At 50.9% G+C, this 19,105-nt stretch overlaps 1 protein-coding gene across 1 annotated transcript in view; it reads right to left on the minus strand.

Annotated features, from left to right (window-relative positions):
• CDH23 (cadherin related 23) overlaps nucleotides 1-19,105 on the minus strand; it is a 207,754-nt gene that overhangs the window by 137,358 nt on the left and 51,291 nt on the right. The window contains exon 6 of the mRNA XM_075758935.1: nucleotides 18,838-18,930. Within this exon, the coding sequence (XP_075615050.1) occupies nucleotides 18,838-18,930 (93 nt within the window). The remainder of the gene's footprint in view (nucleotides 1-18,837; nucleotides 18,931-19,105) is intronic.

Here is a 19,105-nt window from a genome sequence, read left to right on the forward strand (position 1 = left end):
TAGGGGTTGGCTACAACCGATGATTAAGAGGAGAGAGCAGAAATGCCGAGTGGGCAACGGTGCGGCATTTAACCCAACTGCAGACTTGGTGCCCACCTGCTACGGCAGCAACATCCCATTAAAAGGCAACAAGCAAAATAATGTTTCAGGAACGCATCTACTTCAAAACAGCTGCACCCGGCAAACATTATGTGGCCTAAGACTCAGATGCTCTTCTTCTTCCCATCAGTCAGGCTCGGTGAAGGATTTGCTGTGCGGGTTTTGTTTTGTTTATTACTTCTAATGACTTTCTCATTATCATTTTGCTGTGAAACATAAACGATGGTTATGGGAGAAATCATATTATTTGGATGAGTTTATTAAATTAGAGAGCAAATCTGTGTATATTTCTGGCTCAGGATGAATGTTTGAACTTTGAGAGGCCAAAATTCATTTTCAGACAAAGCCATTTTCAGAAGCTCTGGAATCAGTGGTGAAATTTTCCCCCAGCTGCTAGGGAGATGTATGGGGGTATTTCTCAATTTAAACCTTTCTAGCAATTTAACCAAATCACCAAACCAAAACCCTGCTTCTAGTTCCGTTTATGAGAAACTCGAGACTTGTGGAACATAATGGAGAAATAAAGGCAAAATAGCACAAGAAAAAAAATAAAATAAAATAAATCCTGTCTTCGTGCCCCCGTTTCCCTAGTCCTCACACAGGGACTTCAGCTCATGAATTTTCTGGGAGAGAAATCACTGTCTTCACACCTTCACAACACGAGCTGAAAAAGTGCTTATTTCTACAGATACCGCTAGGGCAGATAACACCCGTACGGCTCCCCCAGAAATAGCAACAGCAACCAGCAGACATGCCAACGGCTTACCACGCCGGTGCAGGTTACCTGCAAGAATTAGAGATGTGCCACTTCAAAACATACAAGGAGATGTCTGGCACCTTATCTGCAGCAGGGCTCCTGCAGGACCACCGGCAGGACTCAGCTGGTGGCGACGGGGGAAGAAAAGCGAGCGTGAAACACACACGGGATGAGAGAGCTGTTGCTAGATGGGCAGAAGAGATTGTTGTTTTCTCTTTTCCATCCCTGCATCATCCATCCCTCCATCCCTGCATCCACCCCTGTCCCAGGAGGGAACCAGAAACCAAATACATTTTCCAGGCATCGAATCAAAGGGTCCCCCCAGCCGCTACCTGACACTGGAATAAACCTGTTAAAAAGAATAAATTCCCCTCAAGCACACCCAAAGGAAAAAAGAGCAACAGAAAATCAACCCCAATAAAAGATCTGTTAAATGAAAGTACTTTTGGCATGACGACCCAAAGTATATGGCCTACAACAAGCAAGCTTTGTGAGAGAAATCCCTGCTGGAAAGAGACAGCAAGGAAGAGAAGGGCAGGTGGTTGGGGTCCTCCACTCCCCACTGGGGCAGGGAACGTGATAGGACCTGCGAGGAGCAGCACGCTTTGGAGCAGACGTGTCCGTGGGCACCAGGAGCCCAAAGACAGTCTCAAGCACTGACTGCAGGTCAGTTCCAAGGGTTTGGAGGGAACGGTCATCTTCTGTTGTGCTGGTTTTTCTGGGTTATTTTAAATCTTGGTGCTCAGCTGTGGCAGACCTTACGCGGGTGGGGAAATACATGGCCATAGCAGCATGCTGCCAAGAATATCAAACTCATGGCTACCATTTCACCTAATGCCAGCCTGTTGTCCTACACGGACCAAGAGAAGCTGGAGTCTCTTCTCCCAGGGACCACTGCCTTGCCAGGACAGCTGGGCAGGACCCAGCTCCCCCGCTACCGACCCAGCTCTCACTTAGCAGGCATGTCACCCAAATAAACACAGAAACAGCTGGATCTGCAAGGAACTAAAGATGTGCAACACCCACGAAAGAACAATTAAAGCTTCCTTCTCTCAGAGACCTTCTGGGAGCTGCAGGCCACCACCACATGTCACCACCACCTTTTCCCCTCCAAAGACTCCCACTGGATTGCTAAAAGCCCCCAACACTCAAGAACACGCTGCTGCTCCTTCCCTGCAAGCAAAGGGCCTTTGATACTTGCAGGCAGATTTTTGCAATGAAGCCATGCAGCTCCTCTCCTTCCTCCTCCTCACCGCCTGTCAGGGTGCCTGCTGGTTTCTGACACCCACCGGCCCCACCAAAGCCACGACCCTGGGACTCAAGGAGCGGCACAGCAGCACGGCACACAAAGGGCTGGTGGCTCGTGGCAAGAAACCTCTCCTAATAAAGACCCCTTGCTAATTAGTAATGAGATCCACTCAGGTGGAGCACAGAGCAATGCTGTTAGTTTATCCCCCCCTTCAAGGGGAGGAACTTCTCTCCTTCCATAAAGCATCTCTGCTCATCACTTGTAGGACATGGCTGCGACCAGTTGGCCCAAGGAAGGCTACAAAGCACACTGGTCCTCCTCAGGTGGGGTAATGAAAGAGTGCTGTAAACAGCGGGAAGATAGAGGTGTGAATCCTCCTCACAGCCATGGTGCAGAAGGACCTAAACCAGAGGGGACCTCTCTGCACCAAGGCTGAAGCCCACCAGCCCATATCCTGGCATCCCTTATCCTCCCGTGGCATTCAATCCGCAAGCGGAGAGGGGAGCCTTCGCCTTCCTAAGCTTGTATGAAAACACTCGTCGTGACAATTTCTTACCTTCCTCATTAAGACAACTCTTGAGCTGAGACTGTGAAGCAAACCCCAATCCCATCAACTCTGCCAAGCCCTCTTGACATGTCCGGTCATACCCTCTTGTCTAAACCCACAGCCTGGCAGATGTTTCAGCTGCTCAAAAGGAAGCCGCAGGCATGGCCAGGACCACATGAGTTGAGGTATGGTTCCTGAAACCAGTTTCCCAATGCCTGCACTGAATAAAAGGTCCAGTCGCAGCGGAGGGCAAGGAGCAATACCGTGTTTCACATGCCACCTGCATGGCACACCTCGGAATGGGGTTGCAACATGACACATGTTGATGAAGAACTGACGCGACGCTCTTCTAGCAAACTACCGCAGTCCAGGAACGACATCCTACTTCTTACAACAAAAGGACAGAAATCCTATAAACATATTTACCATTTGAAAAACATCTCTTGACACCAAATCGATGGAAATAACCTGCACCCTTTTCCCACAAGAAGCTGGTAAAGCACTCGCTTCAAGCCCGAGGAGGGGTCCATGTCCCATTGCACCCCCCCTCATTCCTGGTCACACTGTTTTCCAGAAGCAAAAGCACCCCAGAGGATCCAAAGACCCCACCAAAAGGCTCTAATGGATGAGGAGACAGGGGAAATAAAATAAAATAAAAATAAGAGAAGAGCAACTTTTGCCAACCATATTTTTCCGAACTCATAGAAAGGGAGAAAGCGAAGAGCCAAGCCTCCTTGGGAGGCAAAGCCTTTAAGGTAAATGTATCATGAAAAAGAAAACTTCTGTCACCGCTTAAAAAGGTTTTTGACAGGTCTTCATTTGTAACCCACAAACAAATGCAGTTTCTCATGCTCCATGGACTCTAATATCACTTCATAGCAGACCTGAACCCAACTCGCCATTGAAAAGCCAGAGAAGCAGCCACGATAAAATAGCTCTCTTCACTGCTTTTGGGCACACCAGAAATCTTTCATTTCGGGAGCTGCACCTAAGTGCCTGGGAGCACAATTTGAATAGATAGAAACGGCTGCTTAAAATCATTTAAATAGCTTTGGGTGGACCACTTGCGGTTAAGTCAAGCCTAACAAACAAGGCATTCCTATACAAGACAGAAAGAAATAGTGCTTTCCCCTACTTAAGCTACAGTCAAGTTTCAGAAACCCCTTTCCTGACTTAGTTGAAGAGAGAGACTGGCCATAACCCAACAGTTCAGACCTGCATGGCTGTCTAGAGTCCCCCACCAACCAGAAGAAGGGGTACAGACAGCACAGACAAGAGTCATCCACTGCACACCAAGGATAGCAATAGAGGAGAGAAATAAAGACCCACTCTAGACCTAGGACATCAAATGGCATGTGACACACCAGCTAGGACAACCTCCTCCATGCCTTGCTCTGCAAGAAGGTGGTGGTTCAGGGTGCCAAACAGAGCAGCCGAGGTGAGAAACCTTTGCAGGCAGCTTCTCAACACGGGTGGCCATGGAAAACGGCCTCAAAAAGCAACATCTGATATAAAGGGGTACGATGCCAGAGCGGCACCACCACAGCGCGATGCTGAGATGCAGGCTTTGTGAAAAACAGTAAGCGGGAGATGGCCAACTGTCATGGGGACGCACAAGCCAGGCCTCATCTCCAGGAGAATAGCAAGATGAATGGAAATGAAGAGAAGGCCATTTTCTAAGTGATGGAGAAGCTGAAGGACCAATGTCACCACGACAGACCAGAAGATACAGACAATACGTCAGCTGGCCACAGTCTCTGCTCCTAATTTGAACCCTCAAAGCCAGCTACCACAGCACTGACTGAGCAGCAGCCCCTGGCTATCTGCTCCAGAGCTCACACCATTCATCCTTGCGCATACATTTAAAAGTTTAGCCAGAATAACCTGGTCCCTTTTAAGGGATTTACAAACCCAGCTGAGCCTGGAAATCCATATTTCATCTGTACAATGCAAGCAGAGCATTTTTACCTCTTAATTTTGTATTAATTTTTGTTTCTTGTTTGCTTTCTGCAGAGTTCCCAAGATTTTGTGTCAGCTACTAACTCATCCCTCCTCCCGAAAGTGGGACGAGTGGCTACAAAGCCCATGTTTGTCACCAGCCAGAGGAATCCTCTAGAAAGAAAACCTGCAGGAGAGAGATAAGAAGCATCTCCTCTACTCATCGGAATTCAGGGAAAAGACCAAAACAAATATTAATGAGAGGCACTTAACTGCGCCTGTTCAGCAATCAATAACGCACGACAAGGTACGCAACCGGGCCACGCGCTTCACGCCGTCGCCGTGCTGGAGGTCCAAAACGGAGGGGTCTTCTGCTAATCCCCTCCTCGAGGTCACGTCGGCAGCTCTCCAACTCGCCACCCCTTCCGTGCGCTCCCTCCATTACAGAGGCAGGGGACCGGAGCGGTGACTAACATCTTGCACTTGTGTTTAATAATTATGTTCATCCCAACTAGTCACATTCCTCCTCCTTTTTTTTTTTAATTAATCTAGTCCTTCCGATTACTCAAAAATATCACCTGTTTAGCCATGCCGGTGAGCGCTCTGGAGCGTTTCTCCACGCGAGGGTGGCGTTTGCACAAGGGGTGTTACGGGGAAGGGGCGCGGGGCTGCTTGGTGGGGCTCTGCTCCAATGTCCTGCACAGGAACAGGGTGTAGTGGGAGGACGTGACCACAGATGGATGCAGAGGACCACTGTCTGAGCTGCAGGGAGAGCAAACCGATGCCTGCAAGAACGGAGATTGTGGCTTAGGAACCTATTTACTGTTCCGTGCTTGTTTCACACAAAACCTTCATCTGTCACTAGTTCAGCTTCTCCTCCACGTCAGCCCTATAGGGACCATCTCCCACCCCTGCTCGCAAGCACCGGGCACTGGAGGGTGGCTGAGGGGGTGTTCCCCCCACCTCCCGCTCTTCCAGCAGGATTCCAGGCTGGCATTTGAGGGCCCTTGAGCAGGTCCTGCGACGCAGGCTGCAGGAAGAGAATGGCTTTCAGCTCAATTACCCTTCACATTTCGATTCCATAACGCTCCGATGAGGCTTTTTAACCAAAACTCCCCCCCCCCCCAAAAAAAAAGCACGCCTGCTGCAGCCCAGCCTCAAGCGCAAACGTGCAGAAGGGACGTGACTCGCAGCTGGCATGAGGCTTGGTGCTCCTGTCCCTGCTGCCCACCTTTCCTGAAGGTGTCCTCTAGACTGCCTTCTCCTCTCCTTGCCAGGCACCGTCCTGCTTGGGATCAGGCTCCCTCTTGCTCTTCTTCCAGCCTCCACTTACCTCTTGAGCCCCCAAGCCCAAAGCACCAGACGCAGAGATCAGGCTCCTCCAAGATGCACGTTAGGTGCAAGCAGAGAGCACCGCCACCGCGGCTTGGGACACACGCGGGCCACAACACGGCCACTTACGCTGTTCTTTCTAGAGGTGCTCACAATAAAGGAAATAACATGGTGAAGGATTCACTGCTTCATACAACTAAGTGAAAAACAGGTCAGCCATCTTTCAGAGAAGACCTAACCTCTTCCTGACATCATCTGAGGAGAGCAAAGATGACCTGCGAGCACACAGCAAGACACCAGTTAAGATGATGATGAAGAAGGACTGATGGTGAAGCACATGCCCTGGATCATAGAATCACTTAGGTTGGAAAAGAGCTTTAGGATCATCGAGTTCAACCACTAACCTAGCACTGCCAAGTCCACCACTAAACCATGGCCCTAAGCGTTACGTCTTTTAAATACCTCCAGGGATGGTGACTCCACCACATCCCTGGGCAGCCTGTTCCAATGCTTGACAACCCCTTCAGTGCAGAAATTTTTCCTAATATCCAATCTAAATCTCCCCTGGCACAACCTGAGGACATTTCCTCTCATCCTATCACTTGTTACTTGGGACAAGAGACTGACACCCACCCGGCTACAATCTCCTTTCAGGTGGTTGTAGAGAGCGATCAGGTCTCCCCTCAGCCTCCTTTTCTCCAGGCTAAACAACCCCAGGTCCCTCAGCTGCTCCTCATAGGACTTGCTCTCTAGACCCTTCACCACTTCATTGCCCTCCTTTGGACACGCTCCAGCATCTCAATGTCTTTCTTCTAGTGAGAGGCCCAAAATTGAACATAGCACTTGAGGTGCGGCCTCACCAGTGCCGAGTTCAGGGGGATGGTCACTGCTCTAGTCCTGCTGGCCACACTATTTCTGGATGCTGTTGGCCGCCTTGGCCACCTGGGCACACCGCTGGCTCATGTTCAGCCGGCTATTGACCAACACCCCCAGGCCCTTTTCTGCCAGGCAGCTTTCCAGCCACTCATCCCCAAGCCTGTAACGTTGCACGGGGTTGGTGTGACCCAAGCGCAGGACCTGGCACTTGTCCTTGTTGAACCTCATACAGTTGGCCTTGGCCCATCAATCCGGCCTGTCTGCATCCCTCTGTAGAGCCTTGAGCAGATCAACACTCCTGCCCAGCTTGGTGTCATTTGAAAACTTACTGAGGGTGCACTCAATCCCCTTGTCCAGATCATTGATAGAGGTATTAAAGAGAGCTGGCCCCAGTACTGAGCCCATAGGAACACAACGCCAACTGGATTTCACCCCATTCACCACAACTCTTTGGGCTCAGCCACCCAGACAGTTTTTTTTACGCAGTAAAGTGTACACCCATCCAAGCCATGAGCAACCCATTTTTCCAGGAGAATGCTGTGGGAAACTGTGTCAAAGGCTTTACTAAAGCCTAGGTAGACAACATCCACAGTCTTTCCCTCATCCACTAAGTGGGTCACCTTGTCATAGGAGATCGGCTTAGTCAAGCAGGACCTGCCTTAGGAGATGCAACCTTTCTGAAAAAGTATCATTTGCCCTGCAGAAAGGGGTAGCTCGTGTTCAAGGTCCTCAGAAACAAAGTCATTGAGAGAAAGGCTTGCAGAGAAGAGCCCCTGTGATATGTGATGAGATACCAGGCTGGCCCGTCCATGTGAGGAGGATGCAGGCTTCCAGCTTTCTCCCAGCCCATCCCCTGAAGCTTACACAATCCTCAGACCTGAGCAGGAGTTGGTACACAAGCTATACGTGCTCAGAGGCAATGCCGGAGCTGTGCCCCGCGGGGCAGAGGCCACTCCACCTGCATCACACCTGGACTTTAGCCCCAACACCCCCTTCCCCACCGACTGCAAGGACTGGGGTGAACTGCAGTGCCATCGTCCGCAGGGGCTCGTACCAGAAGAAACAGCCTCTTTGCAAAATATCCTTCCCCAAATGCACAAGTTTATACATAGGAAAACAAAATAGCCACCTGTCCTGCTATTTCACCAACCAGCTGAGAACCCCTGGGACGCTTCACGGACCATCAGCTAACCACTGCAGTGGAACAGCTTTACGCTTTAACCCTCGCAGCCCACCTCAAAGGCGAGGCGCGGGCAGCACATCTCAGAGGGCAGCGTTTTCTCCTGGGAGGCAGAGAAATCTGCACACGCACATCTGGCCCTGTGTTTCCAGCACGTTTAGTAGAGTGATTTTCCAAGTGCTGGCTCAGTAGTTCCTGATCCGTGTAGGTTTGGGGTGCTCCAAACCACACGCACAGCAGCAATCATTCCCCATTCAAGTTGCTCAGGATAGTACAAAGCAGAGGTAGGCCCTTCTTTCTCCAAAGCTCAGAGGGTTGTGCTCTCAACTTACCTCTAAATAAAGATTTACTAATTAGTGAAAGGTATTTACAGCTTCCACTCTTGGTAATGAGCTGAGAAGCGCTAAGGAAACATGCCTTGGATGAGCGTACCAGTCTATCAGTTACAAAGTCCTTTTTTTTGCTCCTTAAATTACCGGTATGAAGGTAGTGCTGGTGGCCACGCTGGCACAAACAGCCAAACCCCAGGTCATCCAAGCAGGAGGCACCTCCAAACACGCACGAGCAACCGAGACTCATCACACGTAGGCTGGGCAGGAGGTGGACAATTTAATTAACATCTCCTCTTCTCCCTTCCCTCCTTCCCATTACCCTTTCAAGTTTGATTTGCAATTGCGGGACGAGCCTAGCTGGAAGCGACATATCAACGTGACGAAAACCAAGGCAGGTTTGAAAAACAGGGAGGCTGTTGGTGTAACCATCATCTGAGCTCAGAGGAGAAGGGCAGGCGGTAGGCGAATACACCGTGCTGGCACCCCAACAAGAGCCCGGACCGTGCTGAATAAGCTCGGTCCCTGGAAAAAGAGGGACAAACAACTACTGTCCTACACAGGATGACAGCCACCAATATTGCTCTCTCCTTCCACCCGTGAACTTTTTTGCGCTGCTGTTAATTATTTGGAGACGTACTGCCTTAGGACAGGGAGCTGGCTTGCACGGCTGTTTGAGACCCTTTGCACGCGTGTGCAAGCGCGCCCGTGCACAAAGCTGCCTTGCGAGCTGCTCACGCTGGGATGAAAAAAGAGCAGAGCCTGACATTTGGAGAGCAAGGCAGAGAGGCAGAAACGCAGCAGGAGTCGGGAGAGGGGCGGCGGGGAGGCAAGAAAACCGCAAAAGCGTATTTGCAAAGCTCATTTACCGCCCATTTGCTCAGTTCTGCTGCTCAGAAGGCAATATTGCAGCGGTGGAGATGATCTCTGTAGATGCCCAGCAGCTCAGCATTGCACTGCCCCCGAGCCCAGCCTTCCCGCACAACACGAGCTGTCTGAACCAGGCCACCAGATTTGGTTTGCATCCTCGTTTAGGAAAAACAACAAAAAGCTTTTCAAATCTCCCATAAAACAAGTCGTGAAAATTAAAAACTTTGGTGTTTGTTTTTTTTCTTGAAACAAAACTGCCTTGAACCCTATATATTGAGTTTTCCTGCTGTCTTCATTATTCACACTGACAAAAAAAAAATCAACCCCATTTTTAGTTTTAACAGCAATTAACAGCTGAAATTAAGCGATGGCTGCCTAATACTGATTGAAACTTCTTCCTAGATCAAATTTCTCCCATTCATAATGAAAATAGTTTGATACCAACAGTTCAGTTCGCACATAAATATTTTAAAAAATACCTACAGACTGATTTAGTCCATTATTTTATCACAAACTGACCAGCAGTAGAAAGCTTATTATACATGACTGTCACTGACACATTACAAACTAATAAAACACAAAATGTAATTCTGAAAAAGAAATTGGAACGAATCTATTGCAAGAGCGATTTTTATTGTTCTTTCCAAACGCTATTTCTGCCTAGCTTTGCTGTCAAAATGGCAACATTTTTCCTAAATATTTCCATCTTAATTAAACCCGGCGGTTTTATGGAAGCCTCTTGCGCCAGCTCTAGCTTCACCTTCCCTAGCTGTGCTGGGCGAGGATGCCAACGCGTGCCCACCTCGCAGGTCTGCTGCTGAGCTCAATTACTTCAGGTTGAAAAGAGCCCGTTATCCTAAAACGGCAGCGGCTGGGGCACCGTCCCGCGGCACGGCGCATTTCTGTATGACCTTAAGCATGCCTTAATTGATGGAAAAATTGAAAAAAAGGAGCCCGAAACGACAAACTGCATGATTACGTGGGTAAAAATACACTTTCAGCGTATTTCAGCTCTTTTGCTGTCTCGCAGTTGGTACCCGCACGCTGCCTTCGCAGACCTGAACGCGTTAATAAACGTTTCTCCGGCCAGGCTCGCTCCCGCTGCCGACTTCAAAGATGATGTACAGAGAGGGAGGTAAACAAAACAGGGATGCAAAGGGAGGGGATGCGGCTTTTGCTGGCTGGCGTGAGATAGTAAGTTACATCCCAGGCTTCTGGGAGAATATCGTAACCGGAGGAAAGAGAGATAAAACATAACTAATTGCTAGCGGGTCACATTCATTAGCTCCGCGCTCCTCTGCCCGCTTCTGGCAGCAGAGCGCCCTTCCTCCTGCCGGGGACAAGGAAGACACCTTGAAGCCATCTGCTGCCCAGATGTGTAAGTGTAATTATAGTGAAAGGGCTGGGCTCAAACGCCCCAGTCCCCTGGCAAAGGCAGCCTTTCAGCCCAAACCTAAACCGCTCCCGCAGCAAGAGATGCTACGGGACCGCACGCCACCGCCTCTGCTGCGGAGGAAGCGCGCCCGGGCTGAGCAACCCGGTCACTTGCTGCCAGCAGGGTCGAGGGGATCCCGAGGAGTCGGCATCACTCAGCGTCGGCCATCCTGAGCTCAGACATCGTCCTGACCTCGGGGATGGGTCTGGAATGGACACCCACAATAAATTCAGAGCTTTGAATCTCAGCAGATACTGGCTCTCAGCACCCATACGGAGAAACTCCTACAGATCACCCAAGAGTGTGGCTGTGTCCCAGGGCTGCTCAGGAGCTCAGCCAGCGAGGATGTTTTTCCTTGTCCCCATTTCTTCCAAGAGGAATGATTCCTGATTTGTCTAAGCTACCTCTCCCCTCTTTGCCTGGGTGCTCCTTGCTTGGAGAATGCATCCGTACAGTTTCTCCTCCTCTGCCCCAAGACTATTTCTTTGGCTCCGGGAGTCTTATTTTCCCAGCGCGATGGCACCGAATTGCTGGCTGCCCCACACTAGCTTTCCTTCCAGCTCAAAATCTGCTGTTGTCTCCCCTTTCTGCATTCCCCTGTCCCCTTCGCCTACACCCAGCGCTACGCTGGCCAGAACAGCACGACTATTTCTAATTTTCAGTCTGTCGCCCCCCTCCTTGCTGCAGTATCCTTCCAGAAAGAGCCCAAGTTTTGCCTGGTGGAAATGACTGTTATCTCCAGGACACTTTACACATTACTTCCACGCCATTTGGAGTTTTCCGCCCCAGTAGTTTCTGTTGCATCTCTCATTTCACTCCTCGGGCACGTGTTTTAAAGGACCAGGGTCTCCTATTCATGGGTGAAGGCAGACAAGGGACAGGACTGCTAGAGGTGGAGCCTGACTTTCTCCCTAGGACGTCAGGATGTCACTCAAGCCCCTTTGACGTTCTCCATCTGGCGTCACAGTATATGCATCAGCAATAACGACAAAGACTTGCAGGCAGATGACCTTCAGAGGGAAGGATGCTTCTAGGTCTGAGCACCTGCTTCATCACACAGCGGCTTCCTCCATGCAAGGAGAGACCTCCACAAGCCTCCCGGCCCCGTGCAACCCCCTGTGCCCAAGCCATGCCGCTCAAATCCTCCCACGTCTTATCATACGGATGCAGCATGACTCTTTAATAAGCATCTCTCCCCTTGAAAATTTTCCACGTAAATCCCACAGACATCTCCGACATCGGCTGTGCAAGCCCTTTAGCCCAAACACTGCGTTTCGCTTGATCTGCCGCAGCCTGTTTCCTTTAAGCGCCTTTCTTTGGTGCTGGCAGGAAAGGGAAGATGGCGGCGGCCACCCGGTGTGCTTCCAAGCTCTTGCCCGAAGGAACCACCAGCATCCGAAAGCCAGCATGAATGCCCATCCCAGTGCCCAAACTTCCCTGCACTTAAACTGTCCATTTACATTCGGCTCGCATGTGAAAAGCGGGGAATCTTTATGAATATTTACAAATTCGCCCCAGAGCCAAACGTACCCGACGTGCCAACACACGTGGCATCCCACCCACGGGAGCAAGCTCAGCCCGACGACTGGTGCGTTATTCACAACGGCCAGTCCCCATCCCTTCCCAGCTCCCCTTCTTTCTGCTCTTCCACGCCAGAGCAAGCCAGGAGATGGTCACTCGCACGGCTTCTCCGCTACTGGTGGGAAAGGGCGTCCCACGGCACTGCTGGCAAAATCTTGACTTGGCAATTTTCTCCACGTAAAGATACGTTTTAACATTCAATCTTCCCGAGCGATATAGAAATAGCCCCGTCCTGGCGGATCATGCAGGCTGGGGTTGAGAGAGGAGGGGAGAAGGCATGATTTCTTTGAGGGATATTATATTCTACCTAGTGATTACAGAGCAGATGAAACCCTCTCAAAGGGATTGTCTCATCCGGCTAAGAGATGGCTTTTTAACAGACGGACCCTACGCCTGCACTTAAGACTATTGAAGGGAAGGCACACCCTTCACGTGTCTGTCCTTCCACGAGTTTGCTGGATAAAGTAGGCAAAATGATTAAAGGTTGCTCCAAATAAAAAAAATAAAAATAAATAAATAAATAGATAAATATATCCAGAAAGGAGAAACATCAAACCACACACGTGGTGACCAGCTCTGTGAAGCCAGAGACACGGTATGGGGAGCTAACCTGTTATTTTGTCAGCTGACTGCTCCCTCAGGGCTGCCGGGGGCTGACTTTGAAACCCAGCGACAATAAACACACTTAAAACCGAGGGTGCTCGGGAAGTACGGTACAGTAAGCCTTTCACCTGCTGCAGATCATCGCCGCGGACCTATGCGACGGAGACCTTCTTGCTGCGGCGAGCACCAGTCGAAGCCTCATCTCCCACTTCTCCATCAGGCACTGGAGGAGACGGAGACGACCCTCGGTCCCCAGCACCGGCCATGCCGATGGGATGCCAGGGTGGAGGGGAAATGGAGACGCTTGCCTACCCGGGAAAGAGAACCGACTTGTTTCTGGCCAACAATGTTTAATAAACACAGCTTGAATAATTTGCTAATTGTTTTTTTCTGTCGCCTCTCTAGGAAGGTTGTTTTTTTTTTTTTAAAAAAATATTAAAATAATCCACCATAAAGAAATGAATAAAATTGCATACAAAGCACTGCAGAGGAGTTCGATAGGCTTGCAAATTTTGTGTGTGCAAAGGTGGCGGAGGGAGGGGAAGGCTGGATTTGGTGGATAAGTTATTCATCCTAAATTATTTGTGCACTTCTAAAATCCACATGGAAGCATAAGGGCAGGGAGAGAAGGAAAACAGTGAGCGGGGAGAAGGGGGGGGGAAAGAAGAAAAAAAAAGAAACGAGGAAGGAAAGCAGCGAGCAATGATTACAGGCCATTTTGCAACGTGGCAGGAACATCTTTCTTATCAGTTCTGTTATCATCTCCTTCAATTTAAAGGCTCTTTATTTAGAGGAGAGAGGGGAACCAAACAAACCCCAAAGGTGTCTGGGGGCGTGCGAGGGACTGGCCAAGGGGGCTGGAGCGGGAGCTCGCGCTCGCTGCGGCTGCTTCGTATGCGCAGCATCAGGCCTCCCAGCCACCGCCGCAGAATTATACGAGCCCCTGAAGGCTCCCGGGCAGGATGGCAGGGAAACTGATGTAATTACTGACATTATTACCATTAAAGTAAAATAATAATTTTAATTACAGCTAGGGCTTTTGGGGCTTTCTCTGATCCTCCCTGCCCCTGCTCATCATCTAGCACGGTCTGGTTCCAGGCTGTGTAACGGGACGGGGCAGTGACGGGCCTCTCCTTTCTCTCCCCCTCCCCACCAAACGCTTTTCTGCACAATTAAAAAAAAAAATAATCATAAAAGCCACTGTTTCAACTACACCACCACATTAAGGATGGAAACGGTAACCAGCAGCTTGTGCAGACTCAATCCCAAAGGCTGCTCCCCGAGCAGAAGGGACTGCTGTTGATGGCGAGCGCCCGCCTGCCTCCCAATTAAAATAAATTGGTAAATCAGGGCTGAGTTCAGGAGATGCGACACCTGCAAGCTGGACCGTAGTTGCCTAGCTGATGCTGTGTGCTGCCCAGAACCTTTCCTTTCTATTTTTAACCTCCTTTCCCACAGCCCTGCCTCTTCCCGGCGCTTGCTTGAACTCAAGACGAGATGAGCGCATTCCCAACGCAGATGGTTGTGGTTATAGATGCAGTGGGTGCCTTTTCAAAACAGAGCCCTGTTATAATGAATGTCTCCTGTCAAGTTACAGATACTTTTTCATGGTGCAACTGTCATCTCGTGAACGGCTGGGGCGCTAAACGGCAGTCTCTGGCCCAGAGCCTGGCTGAGGACAGCTTTCTGCTGGAAGATGTAACCCAATAATCCATATTACTTTATATATCACTCAGTGCGTTAACTGCAACGGGGGGGAATGAGGCGGGGAGAACACCGAAGGAGAGAAAACCCCACCGGAAACCTCCTGAGGGAACATTCAGCAAAGAAACCAACAGTTAAGTGACCTTTCTGCCAAGACGTGAAGACTGCTGATGCCCCAGGGCCAAGAGAAGGCCACGGACGGTTTGAACTTCATCGGCAGGCTCAGGATGCTGGGGGGTTACGGGGAAGAACGGCTCTTCACGGGAAGGTACGAGACTTGCTTACCACACCACAACCACCTCAACGTTTGAGGAACCTCTGCAGGAGCCATGATGTGGTCCCGCAGAAGGCGTAGCACCTGGCAGTAGCAGATGCAGAAGAGAGGTTTGCAGAGCCATACCTTTTAAGCATAAGCTTAAAGGATATTCGCTTCAAAGGCAAATGGAGGGCTCCGTGCCCCAGAAAGTCTCACGCTCGGAAGCCAGGACAGGAAAGCCTAGCAGGCACCTATGGGAACGGTCCACCCCGATCCCAAAACCGCACCAGGTACCATAAAAACCACTGTGGGGGCCTGGCTCCACTTCACTCGCTCGCTTCACGTAAACCCGTTGAACCGTGACAATCCAACAAGACTGAGTTTCCTACAGATCCAGTCGAATGGAAAAATAAATTAGATAAAGCAGATCGGACTTGTCAGAAACTGAAGCATCGCCACAACAGCCTGCCGCGAGCTTCAGCAACATAGCTTTACCGATTTAAAAGCCGCAACCTGAGACTCCCAGAAACATGGTACCCTGGGACTGGGTGAGGATGAGGAGGGTAAAGAAAAAAAAAAAAAAAAAAAAGAGTGTGCAAGGGGTGAAGTGCGAGGGATGCATCCAAGAGGAGAACAAACCCTGAAGGTCAGAGTAGCAAGCACACGAGCGGCTAACTAATGTACTACGGCAGCACCACGGGGCACAGACACAGGCACACACGTCCTAGCAAACTGGAAAGCCATAAAAGTCTATTACAGCAAATCAAACAGCAGTCAGCATGACAGCCATTAGCCTGAAATGAATACACGAGAACTTAATGAGCTCTGTCGAGGCCAGCTTGGTGAATTAAGTTGCCAGTTCGAGCAGGATTCCCCTTTTCTTTACAGACTTGAAAGCGCCCACACCGCCTCGTTGCCTTTTGACAAGCAAATCACGGGGCGCACTTGCCCGGATGGGACGGACGATTACGCTGGAGCAGCGTCCCTCTCCCGACACGCGGGTCCTCGCTCGGCTATTCCAGGCAGGTGCCGGGGACGCGATTAAGACACAACAAGCGCAGGGGACCAGTGGCATCAGCCGGATACACGAGTGATCCTCGGTCTGGGTATTCGGAGCTGCTGTGATGTGGAGGAGCCCACGGGTAAACTGGGCATCCTCTCCTCCCTCCCCACGCCAGAGAGGAATAACAGTCCGCAGCCCGTGCCCAAATAAATTGCCATTCTCAAATCAAGCGGAGTGCGTAAAACGCCAGGACGGGTATTTAGAGGCAGTATTGTTTTTAAAGGTCAGTTTACTTCATGTTCCATTTATTTATGCGCACTCTTCCTTTGACTTTCCTAGTGCCACACAATAGCAGTGAGGTTTAAATAGCCTTTCTGTTGCTGCTCCATTAGCTAGGACAACTGCAAATCGATACACCCATTTATCTCAAAATTAAAAAGAGAAAAACCCTCATTAGCTGCCAATTCAGAGCCAGCCTATGCAAAGCTGCGCTAGCACTTCTGCTAGCCTCTTCTCCGTCCCCAAGCTCCAGCTCCTCTTTACTTATTAGCCACAGGCCCTTCAGCTTGGGCTGGGTGGTCTTTGGGACAGATTTTGCTACCCATGCCCTCGTTGTTCACCCCGGCCTGAGCTGTCTGGAGCGTGGGGGTGACTGGGGACGCTGTCATCCCCTACCACAACTGGCTCCCCAGCCTCGGAAGCATCCAACACGTCCCGTGGCTCCGGGGCCCACAGCTTCTGAAGGCACATCTCCATGCCACACCACCTCCAGCTCTGAGCACTTGTGGACAAGCAACAGGGACAACCTGTGGTCCAGCCAAGCTCTCAAAGCAAGAGGGCATCTCTTCCTCAAGAGCCACGCCAGCAGAATTTACACACTGAGTAAATTCACTGCTTACATCTCCTGTGGACTGTAGCCCTTGGAGGGTCCTCCTTAGGTGGTGGGACTCCATCCCTTGCTTTCACAGTGCCTGACAAGGAAACGCCATCTCCCCGGCAGAAGAACAGAAGTGCCTCCAGGATGCTGGCTGAGCAACGAGTTTGTGGCTCATTACCTCCGATTGGTGCCCTTGGTTAAAGATCATGGAGAGAAACTGGAAACTGGCACATGATGCCTTATAATTAGATTAGGCCACCCTCCAGAAAAGCGCAGCTCCGAAGGCCAAGCAGCAGAGCGGGCGCACTGGGGGAAGCGCCGTGCTTGCCTTGCCCGAAACAATTAGACAGTCCTGGAAATCCCTCCCGGCAAAACCGCAGCTCACGTGCAAAGCAGAGTGACATGCGAGAGGGCGGCTCTGGGGGTCAGCCTCCTCTTTTATTTATTTTTTTGTCCAGCTCACCTGCCTGCCATTCCCTTTCCTCAGCCAGCCTTAATTTTCCAAACCAGCACCGGACCTTTGCCCTCCCTGCTCCCCAGGCTGACGCAGATTGAGATGGGAAATGCGGAAGGCTTAAGATTTGCAATAACGGCTCTTAGAGCAGAGGCGACGAGCAAGAGGAGATACGGCACGGCTGCTCCACGTGTATAAACGCCGGGGCTTAGAGCAGCACCAGTTCCCAGGGGAGCCACAGAAACCCGCTTTCCATCTCCCTCTTCCCATGGAGAAGGGACTCCTCTGTAAATAAAAACCCCAGAGGTAAACCTGAGGGCAGGGGAGAGGAAACTATTCTCCTTCAACCCTACTGACATTCCTTTCGCTTCGCGGACGCCTGCAGACAGACCATCACCGGGAGGAGCGGCAGCAAGGCAAGATGGCCAACTGTCGCCTTCCAGCGGCCCGAGCAGAAAGGCGAGAGCGAGGAGCCGCTTGCGCGGCTTTTGCCGAGTCATTTCCGCACCGTTCCTGCTTTAAAGAGGAGAAAAAATGACTCTGACCCAGCGTCATTCTCAACGGGAGGTTTCAGATGACTTGGCGCAAAGATGAGACTAAAACTCCCGGCTCATGCATCACAAGCGACCTAACGAAGAAACCTCATCCTCGCAGCAGAGGGACAGGGAAAGATCAAAGCCCAGCACGGCAGGGCGTCAGCAGCCAGCATATTCAATAAACTGTTGTAACACAATCGTTTGCACCTCTCGGTTACCAAAGACTGCTTGATTTCACATGCAGAGATGCACGCTTGACCTCATCCGCACTCCGAGGCACGCTCTGGGAAAAACGGGCTCTGCCCTGGCACCGGGGTGCAAGAGGGAGAGGTGTCCTCCGCTGGAAGACACGAAATACCCTACTAATCCCCTACTGCAAATCTAATACCCTTAACCTCCTAGCACCAGCAACCACCTTTCGCTCCACAGCTTTAAAGTCTAAATTCACATCGGAGCTCTAAGTTCTTGGGGTATTTCTGTCAAGCTGAGCTCTAGGTGCAGCATCTCTCCTCGACGGTGTGACTAGGTGTCACCTCCTTTGCGATGGCCAGCACAAAGAGAGACAGCAGCACAAGGTTGTGGAAACTCCATCCTTGGAGATATTCAACCCTTGGCCGGTTAAAGCCCTGAGCAACCTGATCCAACACAAAAATTCTCTCTGCTTTAGTTGGAGCTTGAGCCAGATGATCTTCTGCGGTCCCTTCCTACCTACTTTATTCCTAGGACATCACGGGACAAGCCCTGCTATGGAGGTGTTAAAGAAAACCACCAGCAAGGGCAGGAGCCTTTGGGACAGACTCTGCCAGAAATGAGGCGTTTGCAGAGATATTCAGTCCTGCCTCAGGTCACCTCTGTGACAAGAGCTGCACATCCCCCCCACCTCAAAGGAAGAGGAAAAGAAACAGATTCCCATTTATGGCTCTTTTCAAACCCTACATCTGTCGTGGGAAAGACATCACCAAGGCTGCAAAGGCTCTGATCTCCAAACCTACTCTTCCACCTGCCTTCCCCCGACGCCCAAACTGCCGTCGCTTGGCTTCTGCTCAGTTCCAGGCAACAATAACTTCCAGAAGTTTAATCCCGCCCCCAGCCACAGCGAGGGTCCAGGGCGGGAGGACGATCCCGCGCCTCGGTGGCCCTCAGGCAGCCGGGCAGACACCAAGCGTGGCCACCGTGGGAAGAGCCAGGAGCCAGGCTGCGGCGATCCCTACCTCCGGGATGCGGACGCTGTAGGGCTGGTTGTGGAACCGCGGGGCGTTGTCGTTCACATCTCCGACTTGGATGTTGACCGTCCCTTTGATCACCTGCGGCCACAAAGATAACGACAGGGAGCGGGTGTCAGCTTTACGCGTGGATTTAAAACCTAAAACAAGCTTGTGGCTGCTTTTTTTTTTTTTTTCCTCTGACTTAGGCTTTTGGCAAGCGGTGGTCCCGCTCCCCGGACCTCCCCCGCCCCGGCACAATGCAGCAGGTCCCCCA

Source organism: Balearica regulorum, chromosome 7, assembly GCF_011004875.1.
Source record: "Balearica regulorum gibbericeps isolate bBalReg1 chromosome 7, bBalReg1.pri, whole genome shotgun sequence".
NCBI lineage: Eukaryota > Metazoa > Chordata > Aves > Gruiformes > Gruidae > Balearica > Balearica regulorum.